The sequence below is a fragment of the Melanotaenia boesemani genome, chromosome 21 (assembly GCF_017639745.1).
Source record: "Melanotaenia boesemani isolate fMelBoe1 chromosome 21, fMelBoe1.pri, whole genome shotgun sequence".
Classification (NCBI taxonomy): Eukaryota; Metazoa; Chordata; class Actinopteri; order Atheriniformes; family Melanotaeniidae; genus Melanotaenia; species Melanotaenia boesemani.
Genome location: NC_055702.1, coordinates 22,389,239 through 22,401,524, shown reverse-complemented (window position 1 = coordinate 22,401,524; position 12,286 = coordinate 22,389,239). Strand labels below are relative to the sequence as shown.

The 12,286-nt window shown below is 38.8% G+C and overlaps 1 protein-coding gene across 1 annotated transcript in view; it reads right to left on the bottom strand.

Annotated features, from left to right (window-relative positions):
• Positions 1 to 4,320: 4,320 nt before the first annotated feature.
• The window catches only part of pemt (phosphatidylethanolamine N-methyltransferase), an 87,638-nt gene continuing 79,672 nt past the window's right edge, over positions 4,321 to 12,286 (bottom strand). Inside the window, exon 7 of the mRNA XM_041974464.1 lies at positions 4,321 to 4,691. Within this exon, the coding sequence (XP_041830398.1) occupies positions 4,637 to 4,691 (55 nt within the window). The 3' untranslated portion in view covers positions 4,321 to 4,636. The remainder of the gene's footprint in view (positions 4,692 to 12,286) is intronic.

The window sequence follows — 12,286 nt, the reverse complement described above, 5'->3', positions numbered from 1 at the left end:
AGTCCTGCACGGTTCTGTTTTGCTACGCATACCTGCTCTAACCCGTTAGAATGACTCCCGAACCCGACTCGTCACCAATGTATTTATTCCATTTAAATCCGAACCAGACTGATGTTTAACCCGCGAGCCGAGCCATTAACGCATCATTGCCATGCTGCACCGCTTCTTTTCCATTATTATAGCCTATTGTTGTTTTATCATTGTGTTAATCTAAAACACATAGATAGCCTATGAATGTTTATTTTAAGCTTGCTCAACATTTTTAAAACAGCTTTATATTCCTCTGACTGAACCATTTCAGAGTGAAGACTAAACCAGACCAGTGTGTTTTATTTTGCCACTGAGAGGGTATTTATAATAGGCTACTCGGAGATTGCTGTGCTTTAACAAAATGTAATCCACCTTTCCTGGCAGCAGCTGTGTTCTCCGTTCCTGGACTACAAATCCGGCGGCAGAAAACTCTGCTGCGCAAATACCAGCGTAAAATAAACTTTCATATATTTTCTCTGTGTTGTTGTAGTATATTCAGATGATAAAACAACAATATAATAAAAAAGAAGACTTGGAAGGAGGAACCGCGGTGCAGTAGGCTATGGCACACGTTAACGTTAAAAAGCACACTGCTTGTTGTAAATACTTGGTTTATGCTTTAAGAGGTAAATATTTTGGTTAACATGTTGAAGAAATATCGTTGTTTCTTTTTTCATCTCTTGCTATGCTATTGAATTTGGCAACATTAACATGGAAATTCACTGCATTAGGACCGACTAGCCATACTGAATTTCTGGTAGCATGACAACACAAACTGGACTCGTTTGACCACTCTTACCCAATGTGCAACAATCACAAAACTGGGTCACTGCTTCAGCTGCCTCATTGCGGCTCATTTACGTATCAATCCACAGTCAAAGTGGTGGTGGAGGAGCCTAAGAGATGGTAATTTTCTGGAGCAAGTGCGAATGTTGAAGAAGGCGCATGTTCAAGTTGGGGGCTGCATACAGTACCTTTTGGAATGGTAATCAGAGCGTGTCGGGGAATAGCCCACCTGGAGGGGTGACGTAATCGGGATTCCCGGCGAGCAGGAAGTCGCAGCACAGCGAGTGTTGGATGTCCCCCCGCGATTAGACACATTGAAGTGGAAGAAATTATCTCCGATCCTGCGTGGGGCTTTTATCTGTCGCCCTGTCTTCTTATGGAGGTGAAATAAATAATATGAGAATAAAATAACCCTTCCTAGCTACCTCAAACAGATTCTGTGTTGCTTGATCCAAATCTGATTTGTCTATGTTAATAATGCTAATATTAAAAGATTAATCAGTATGATAAATACATCCTATTGAGAATAGAGCTAGGGGCTGTGATCCAGTATTTGAAAGGTTTTATTAACCTACTAGCATTCATTTCTGAATAAAACAATTGGCAGCGCACAAGCATGTTACAATTTCACATTCCACGTCAAACGATGATTATGTATTAAGTTTTATGCATTTTTATGAATTGTGACTGGCCATCAGAGGTGCTTTGAGTGGCGCCTCTGCCGGTCAGTGTAAATTCAGATAAAATCTGACAGACTACGGGCGATGAGAAGTCTGTGAGAGAAGCGCCATCTTCTGGGTCTACCCTATATTACAAGGAATGGGTGGAGTTTGATTAAAACATCGACACTCCCAGGAGAAGGAGGGGGCCTCTCTGGCGGCTGGAAGTTGGAAGGCAGCTGGCTGGAACTGGAATGGAACTGGGCTGGAAGCCAGCAGGTATTCGGCTGGCTTTCAGCTTGGATGGGAACTTTTAAACCGCTACTACTGTATATATTGATATTGTGCAGCCCTAATCCCTATGTTGCACCAGAAAATTAAGTAGAACTTGACATTCCACATTGTTCTTAAACTGCAGTGCTTCTATCATGATTAGAGGTAGGATTGTCCTGATTATTTGACTCATGTTACTGAGGGATAATCATGCATGAAATTCTTCCCACACATCTGCCTTGATGAAGTGCATATGTAACACTTGCCTGAAGTGCTTCCATTAGTGGTCTGAGCTGTCTGAGTCACTTTTCACCCCCTCTCTTTAACATGAAGTACATTACAAAACATTTTGTGTTGTACAGTTTTTTTTTTTTATGTTAATTTTGAAGCCATTTCTGAGATAATTCCTTTGGCATTTACAGTCATTCACATAAAAATTTCAATATGAAAACACTGCAGAACATCCAGTGTGGCAAGAAATGTGGCAATGTTGCAACCAGGAAAACAAAGATCTGTAGGAAACTATCACAGTACCAAAAGGTCAAGTGGCAGTTATGCAAATGAAAAAAAAAAACATTAATGGAAAACACAACTTTGGTTCTGTACGTTTACAACATAATTTACATGAAAAAAGTCATAATATAAAGGATCTTTCATAAGAGTTAAAAACATCAAACAGTTTTATTATATATTTGAAGTTCATTCAGGTTTAGCTCTTCTTGATGGATCAAACCCAAAGTGTCAGACCATTGTTTATCTCAGTGCAAGTGAGCGATGCTGCCAAGGCTCCAAAACACACTGAAGTGAGTGTTAACCAGGGCTGGAGTGGGTGGAGTGTCTCAGACCAGCCCACCCCTTGATTTGGACAGAGCTGAATCAGGGAAATGCCTCAAACCAACTGTGAAGCAAGGCGGTGGAGGGCTGATGATTTGGGCTTGTTCTGCAGCGACAGGGCCTAAAACCCTTACAGTCATTGAGTGGACCCTGAACTCTTCTGGATCAGTCAAATTCAATCAAATTTTATTTATAAAGTGCTTTACAACAACCCTAGTTGATCAAAGTGCGGGACACAGGTAAAAAACAAGAGTAAAACTATCAAAGAATTCTAGAGCCAAATGAGGGACCATCAGTGTGATAGCTGAAGCTTGACTATAATTGGGTCACTTATCAGGATAACTGTTTCTGAAAACTTTTAACTAATAATAATTCTTTTTTTATATATAACAATCACTGAACTATAAACTATTTCCTGCCATCTTCTGCTTCAGTGTATGTCTGTGCAGTGTATCAAACTGCATCATATCATGTCTGTTCATACTCATGTCTGCATTCATTTTATAAAATGTTTTAAAATTAATTCAAATCACTAGACAACTTCAAGACTGATTAATCGTTTTCATGTATCTGAAGAATAGACCAGAAAAATACCCATTTAACAAAACACACAATCATTTGGACAATTGTTAGATCAACTTGTGTTTTAATGGTGTAGCAGTGTCATTGATCATCTTCTTTATTTTTTTATTCAGTCTGCTCTTTTTGTCTCTTCTGGCTTTGGCTACAACAGCAGTGTTGCTATGCAACCCTGTCTGGAATATATGAATATAATTGGTCTTCTGCTGTCAGCTCCACCTGTTATACATAAAATTGCATATGTACAAAACCTTAGATTGACTTACTGAGTTACCCCTTTAAGCCCTTGAGTTTTTAAAGTTTTTAAGACATACTGTAAAAATTTTGAACATGAACTAGAGTTTATGATGGCAGTACGATTTACTCATCTAATTTTGTATTGTGTATACACACAAAAAGGTATCTATGAAAAGAGCCATATATGTATATAGTCATATATATGACTATATATAATAAGTAACCATGTCCAGAAACTCTCCTAAATATTGGAGTTCTGCCTCTCCGAACTCGGTTAGGATGTCTGAGAGTTGTCATCTCCCACATGTGCTGCTTTAGGTACATGACTATGGACAGATGCACCTTGATATCTGACAGAATGATCGCTTTCGCTGTAACTAGATGACCAATCATCATCCTCAAGAGACAAATGTTACCCTTCAGAATCAGGCTAATTACTGAGAAAGTACCTCATCAACAGTGAAAAAAGCATTGTGATATGTGCATGTGTTCTCTTTAATTCACTCACTGACTACTAATAGACCCCCTCCCTCACCTAACATGGTAGTTCTTAACCCCAGCAAGCCCCATCGCTCTTCTTTCACTATATGCAGTAGTAATAAGGAAACAAAGGCTTTTGTAACAAGGTGTGAAAATTTATTTTACTTTAAACAACAGATCTTGAATCTATACTCTCATATCCAAAGTCTCTCCATTCCTTTAATCCAATATGTATGTCACAGTCATTAACTAAAATGCTGTGTGTATCATATTTGATTCATATAGTTTCTGAGACCTTTTGCATTATTTTATGGTAAAAACCTAACTCAAAACCCTGTTGTACACAATCCGATACTTATCTTCTTCCCCCTGGTGGATACAACAATAATACAGTAATACACTACAATAATTTTGACATATCACATGGTAATTAATAGTGAATATACAAACAATATTATTATTTTGATTGTTATTTTTTACATTTTGTTCAAAGACCAAATAAAGACCTCAGATTAATTCTTGCTATTTTTTTCTAGAGGTCAGGCTTTGAAGGATTAATTAAATTGCTGCACATATTCTCATTAAGACAAAATAAAAAGAGGAAGATCTGGATCAGAAGTGACAACATTTTCCTTTGAATCCACAGTGGAGGTCTATTGATCACCCAAGGCTTAGTGGCAAGTCTGCCTATGTGTCCATATGACTGGATGGGAATCTTCAGCCGAACGAGGTGCAGGAAGTGTCTGGGAGGGAGGTGATCACTTATGCTTAGAACGCCGACTTCTCTCCTGATAGATCTGTTCAGTGAATGGTCTGTAAATACAGAAGAACAAACATGTAATGGGACAATAAATCAGACAATGGAAAGCTGTACCGCTCCGTGCTAGGTGCGTGTGTGTGGTGAACCGTGATGAAGAGCAAGTGTGTATGTGTGTGTGTGTGTGTAAGATGCCTTGTATCTCCATGTGTTCCCCCACTCTGTTACACATGAATGCACAAAGTTTTTCACCACTGAAAGGATGAGTATTTGACAGGAGCCTGGCAACAGAACAAGGTCAGATCATTTCTCTGGAACTCCACTGATAGACTTACACGAGACTTGTAAATCATTAGAAATGTAAAAAAGTGAGTTGGTGACAGAGAGATACAGGCTAGAATTTTTTTTAACAGTAATTGTACTGCAACACTATAAAGCCAGTACTGGGATGCACACCAACTACTCTCTGATGTAAATGCAATGATTGCATATAGGCAAATACATGAGCTAAGTGGATATCAAGGGTACTATGAGGGCAAAAGGCAATCAAGAAGTGTGATTGCTAAAATTCAGGCCATGTCCACAGAAACGAGTTGAGATGTATCCGCTTAAGTTTTTTTTTTTTTTTTGTTTGTTTTTTTTAAAATCATTTGGACATTCATTTATTTGCATGGAGTCGGCACATTGAGATCCTGAAAACACCTGTATTTAAACCAGCAGGTCCCAAAGTAATCAAGTGGGGGTTTAATCAAAATCTGCTATTTAACAATATTTCAGAACATATATATCCTTAGTCAAAAATAAAAAAGCCATTTTGTAAGCCACACATCCAATCAATTTTTGTCCATGTACTATGTGGTTTAGTGAGCTGGTGGGGCTATGGTTGAGAAGTAGATCATGTCTATCCTAGTGACCTTTACTTTTACTGCACCATTTCAATAATGAAACAAGTCTGAGAAACACCACAGTGCAGATACTTCATTCCCATTAAAAAAAAAAAAAAAGTAAGGCTACATGTTGATAGTTAACTTTTGTTTTTATCAAACAACTCAAGCAAAATGTATCATTAATGGCCCAAATAGCAAAAAATGTTTGGCCCAAATATGCCCCAAATATGCAGCTTCGTTTGGCCCAAATTTGGCCTTGATTCATGGCACTGACCTGACATGAGTGTGGCCACCAAAACTCAGTGATATGACCACCACATATGGCCCACGAGCAATTGCCATTATCTTTGTCTAGGTAGGCTTCACGTATTAGGCCCACTTCTGGCCCACAAACTCTTGCTGTAATCCACATCCAGGCCAACAACTGACATCTAGACCACATGTGGCCTACAGGAGACTTGCCATAATCCAAGCCAGGTTGGCAACTAACATCTAGTCCACTTCTGGCCCACACAACACTTGCCAGTGCCATGACTGAGCCATAAGTGCCAGAAGCAGCCCAGATTCGGCCCAAACATGTCTGCTATCTAGGGTAAGAAGCGAGCTAATGAAAGCACAGAGCCAAGCATAACTTTAGCATTGGGTGGGTGGGTGAGATAGGGAGTCCATGGCTTTTTGGAAGTTGCATGAAGTACGTTCTCAAGGAAAATAGATAAAAGGGAACCACTGCTCTATAGCTTATGTTTCTAAGTTTAACTTAAACACACTTCTTTATTACATTTAGGCAATAAAAACTACTTTGAGTTTGTAGGGTTAGAAAAATATTTCCACAAAGTTAATGTCACATAACAGACTTATCAATTACTAATAAATGCTGATGATTTAGCCAAGTTTGAAAGTTTACTGTTAGTATATGAGGTAGCCAGGACAGACTATCACTACTTAGTTCCAACATTTGTAATATAAGGAAGTCATTAAAGATCATTGCCTAAGGTTTGTTAACCCCATTTTCACTGCAATAGTTATGTAAATGATGACATAAAATAATAACTTTTTATCTTTTTATTTATGTTTGTTTATGTTGGGATTTTGGAAAATTTAGAAAAATTAATTTTCTGGGATAACCAAGACAAAATCATCAGCTTAATAACATAAAATCAAGAGCCGAAATAGTTTTTAATAGAGGAAATTTTCTCTATCATTACAAGGCTGATCCAGAGAAACAAAGACTTCTGCAGTTATTGCTGCTGTCATATAAAAACTTGGGTGATTATTTCTTCCCTTTAATAATAATAATTAGTGTTGTATTATACATCACTAGAAAATCTGATTAGTCACCTTTAGAACGAGGTATAACTTATAAGAATCATACATTTGTGGAATAAGAAACACAGGTAAATGTGTGAGTAGTGACCCCAAAAATGGGGTAAAATTCCCTGCAACATTCTCCCCATAAAGGTAACTAACAAGGCTTTCTACTGATGTATAACAGAACACTAATAGGTATTATTAAAGGGAAGAAATAATCCACCAAACTCAAATTTCCTTACTTTTTGTGCCAAGTTTAGTTATAGATTATATACAGTATAAAGTTAAATAATATAGGATCACAATTAAGTGTCACATTTGGGTTTTTCTTTATTTTTCGAGAAAAATCTGATTCTTTTTCTTTTTTTTTTGGTTGTGTGTATCACAATACAGATTTAGACATATTGTGGAAAACAATTCAAATCCAGAACACTTTCTTTAAAAATCTGAATGCAATAAAATAAAATATAACATTAAAAGTCTTCTTTGGAATCAGAAATTCACAGCATGTCACAGACTACGTCTTCTTGTCAATACTATATGGAACAAAAATTAAGCTTTGCAGCATTAAAACAATAAATACTAATATACTGTAAAATAAATATGGAATATGAATGGATAAATCCTTACAAGGGTCAAAAAGGATCTATCCTTAGAATGATATCAGCTCCCACCACTATATTTCGTTTTGTAACACGAGGGTTATGAGCTTAAAAGGCTGTAAGGCATTCAGCTCACTCGACACCTGTTCACCGCAGGGTTCCTTCATCTATTCTGCTGGTGCTTTTACCAATTCCAGTCACCGTGTGAGGTAATATCCAACTAGGCGCCTCACTCTGCATGGTTTAACTAAATGAGATCATTCATAATCTGTGCTGGAGACAAAAGACAAATATAGCAGGAGGATCTTTGCACATTCACAGCATGTAGTTAAATTCTGCACCAACCTTTCCTTCAAATCACAGGTTGGGGCTAAAAGACATGAAGGTGGATGATCGCTGCAGCTTCAGCGTGTACACCTGCACTCTCACTCACACAGCATCTTGATGTGGCACGTTTTCAGACAAGCATCTATAAGATTCCAAGGCTTTAGTTTTTCATTTGGAGCTCTGAAGTGGCTTTTTCATTTTGCTTGTTGGTCAATAACGATCTCTCTGAAAGACTCAGCTAAACAGAGATGGACAAATAACTTCCTATAACAATCCCGTTTTAGTGGTACAGCAGAAAAGAAGGGAAGAGGGTGTGAGTGGAACAGAAAACCTTGATGGCACAAGGGAAGGAAAAGGGAGTTAATTGGGTACAGTTTTCTAGCATTTATCTGTAATTAAGTTAATGTTTCTGATGTTATGATGTAAATTGTGGTTTTGGTACATGGAAAACAAGATGCATGTAGGGTGATGATTTTCCAACAAATGAAAATGTAAGAGTGTCTTTCATTAATCTAAGTCAATGTGCAATCTTTTAGTTTTAACGCTTTACATAACAGGACATACTTAAAAAAATGATCTGGTTGTTACATCTTAGGTTTTATTTGTATTTGTATTAGAAAAAATGTATACAAATGTGTCTACAATGATATATGAAGTGGATTTGTGTTTTGGGGTTTTGCTGGTCTGGTCTATTTGAGTTCCGTCTTGTTTTATTTTGTAGCTTTACCCTTGTGCATTCTGTTTTGCTTTCTGCTTCCTGTTTGTTAGTACACCTGGTTTGACTTGCTCATTTCTTTACCTGCTCCCTATTAGTTCACCTGTAAATATAAACCCCTTGGTTTCATTGCCATGTACCTGTTGGATTTCATCAGTCTTCATCTTTGTTATTCTAGTTTTTGTTATTAAAATCTTAACTTCTGCACCAGTTTTCCTCCTGCCTTGTCAGCTTGCATTTGGGTTCTACATCCACCGCACCATGACACTCTCTCTTTGTTTTGTGATCTTTTAATTTCTTTTATTTTTTCTTTTGTTATGCTGTTATATTTAATTCACTATTTAAACTACTTGCTCGAAATATTTAATTAATTCATAATTTAATGCAGTTCAGCTCAGCTTTAATTGTCCAGCACAAATTCCTGACAAAGGCATCTCAAGACACTTCTAAAATACAGTGCGATTCAGATTCTTCATTCATTCTCTGTTTTGCTTGTTCCATTACGGGTCGAGGGTGAGCTGGAGCCTATCCCAGCATTAACAGGTGAGAAGCTGGGTGCACCCTGGATAGGTCATCAGTCCATCACCAACACATAGGGGACAAACAACCATTCACACTCGCACACACACTCCTAGGGAGAATTTAGAGTAATCAATTAACCTAACATGCATGTCTTTGGACGGTGGGAGGAAGCCGGAGTACCCGGAGAGAACCTCCCCCAGCCGAGATTCAAACCAGCGACCTTCTTGCTGTGAGGCTGAGGTGCCAACCACCACACCACCGTGCATCCCCCTGCGATTCAGATCATATAATCCAAATAAAGTCTATTACATGATGCACTTTAGCCCAGTTTATAATTACTGTGGTCATACAAACTAATTAAGAAAAAAGAAATACCTAGCTAAGAAAACCAATGGGATTGCATCAAATCAAATCTTCAGGTTGTTTTCTGTATGACTCTATCAGTCTCTGACATCGTTGTTAAGGAATTTTTTTTTTATAAAGTTGCTTCAGTACCTCCAGGTTTGCAAACACTGGTCTATGCAAGGGATGTCTACTCCTCCAGGGCCACAGTCCTGTGGGTTTTAAATGTCTCTCTGCTCCAGCACACCTGACTCAATTGAAATGGATCTACCCAACAGCTAATGATCTGCTCAAGCTTGTTAATGACCCATTAATTTGAATCAGGCATGCTGAAGCAGGGAACCATCTAAAGCAGGGGTGTCAAACTCCCGTCCTCTAGGGCCGGTATCCTGCAGGTTTTCATTGTTTCCCTGATCTAACACACCTAAATAAAATCAAATGGATCCAACAGCTTCTTGTCAACTTTTTCACAATAACCCATTAATTTCAGTCAGGTGTGTTAGATCAGGTCTATGCACAGTTCTCTTAAGGTTCTTTAGTTAGGTTGTGGTCGGCACATTTTTTAAGCAGCAATTACCTTGATTCTGTTGCTGTGTGCTTTGTGTCAGCCAGCCTTTAAGCTGTTGAGATGGTCTCATCCACACGTTTTGCTTGAGAAGGTTCTACACCCACACTTTTTTTTTCTGTGTTGTGTACAAACGTGGCAGGTGTAGTGGCTCTCTGGTCTACTCTGTCTGCTCCTCCTCTCCGTCTCCTGTTGTTCCGTGATGGCTGACCGTGATCAGCTGATAAGCTTCTCTATTGCAAGCACTGTCTCTCTAGCGTTTGTTTATGGTACAGGTGAAAACGAGTTAACTAGCGGTTTGTGGTTCATACCAGCACGTATTTATCCCAAAGTATTGTTTTGACAGGACCCTTCTCAAACACAGTAGCTGACAAGTGGTAGAAAGGATTTATAGTTCAGCTATGCAGGGGCGGGTCTATAAAAGTTTTGAAGGGGGGCCAGGCAGGAGCCCTGGCCAGGAAAAGGGGGGCGCAAATGAGACCTTTGTGTTTTAATCCAGATCATCAGTTTTATCAAGTTTCTTCATCAATATCAGCGGTTTAACTTCAGATGTGGTTTTATGACAGTTTAGCTTGAGAAGTGAAAACTATAGATAAAATAGTGATTTTTCTTCCTCGAGTCCTCATCTTGAGGATGTTTTTGAAGCTTGTCAAACCCACACCAGTCCTTGAAATTTCTCTGTCATTGTGACAGCAATATATTAGCAAATCTGAACACCTACATTTGCAGCAACTGATTACATTTTTGTGTCTGCTCGCTTCATGGTCATGTTCTGCAGCTTACCTCAGCTGTTTTGTTTCTACTTATTATTCTTGCATGAATGTAGTGCCACATTTCCTGTGAAAACTTATGTAGATGATGTGAATAACTGACATAATTCTGATTCTGTTTTATTAATTAAAAAACAGACTGAGTGACTGCAGAAGCAAAGAGATTGTTTTGTTTTTTTTAAACATTACTTAATGAATTTGTCAATTCTCTTTTAAAAACAAAAGTAAAGTTTTCACTATTTTTTGTCAATGAAAGATAAATCTTGTGTTTTTCTTGAAAGGACATTGTGTAACATTTTCTGTTGTTTACTTGCCAAGATCAATGTCTGCATGTACATATGTGTTATCATTGGTGTATTAAAACCTCTGCTAATGACACACAGAATTATATTTTTGTACATACACAATATTGCCAAAAGTATTCTCCCACCCATCCAAATAATTGAAATCAGGTGTTCTAATCACTTCCATGGCCACAGGTTTATAAAAACCAAGCACTGAGGCATGCAGGTGTTTCTGCAAACATTTGTGAAGGAACGGGTCGCTCTCAGGAGCTCTGTGAATTCCAGCATGGTACTGTTACAGGATGCTGCCTGTGCAATAAGTCCAGTCGTTAAAATTCCTCCCTCCTAAATATTCCACAGTTAACTGTCGGTTGTATCATCACAAAGTGGAAACGATTGGAAATGACAGCAACTCAGCCACGAAGTGGTCCGCCTCATAAAATGAGTGAGCGAGATCGGTGGATGCTGAGGCACCTCCAAAACTTCATGTGGCCTTCAGATCAGCTCAAGAACAGTGTGAAGAGAACTTCATGGATTGGGTTTTCATGGCCAAGCAGCTGCATTAAGCCATACATCACTAAAAGCAATGCGATGCGTTGAATGCAGTGGTGTAGAGAACACTGCCACTGGACTCTAGACTGGAGATGAGTTCTCTGGAGTGACAAATCGCACTTCACCATCTGCCAATCTGCTCGAAGAGTCTGGGTATGGCGGTTGCCAGGAGAACGGTAATTGTATGACTGCATTGTGCCAATTGTAATGTTTGGTGGAGGGGGAATTATGGTTTGGGGTTGTTTTTCAGGAGCTGGGCTTGGCCCCTTTGTTCATAAGTTCATACGAGACTCAAAGCAGGTGAGCCAGTACTTTTACCAATATAGTGTATGCTGGGTAAGCCTGTAGGGCAATGCCATGATGGTTTGCCAAATAAAAAACTACAGCGGACCAACACGGAATCCCTGCGAGCCAGAGCACAGCGATTGAAACGCTGGCTCGCTGGGATAAACTAGAGTGGCAAGTTGGGAAATCAGTTTAATTGTTATTGACAAAAATGCAGGACTATGCATATGCAGCAGCAGCACGGGAGCCTTTTTCACCATCGGCAAGAAAGCGAAAAAGGGCTTTTAAAAAGCAGCGTGACCAGACAATACAAGAGGATTAACATCGGGTTAGCCTTCCCCTAATGGAAGGAGCTCAAGAAGGAGAAAGAATTTAAAAGGGATGCTGAAGTGGCCAGTTTTCTCCTTGTATAGAAAGTCAACGGCATTGCCGAAATTAGCCTAAAGCTAACATTTTTAATTTGGTTTTGTTAGACAGTGTTGCTAGTTACCA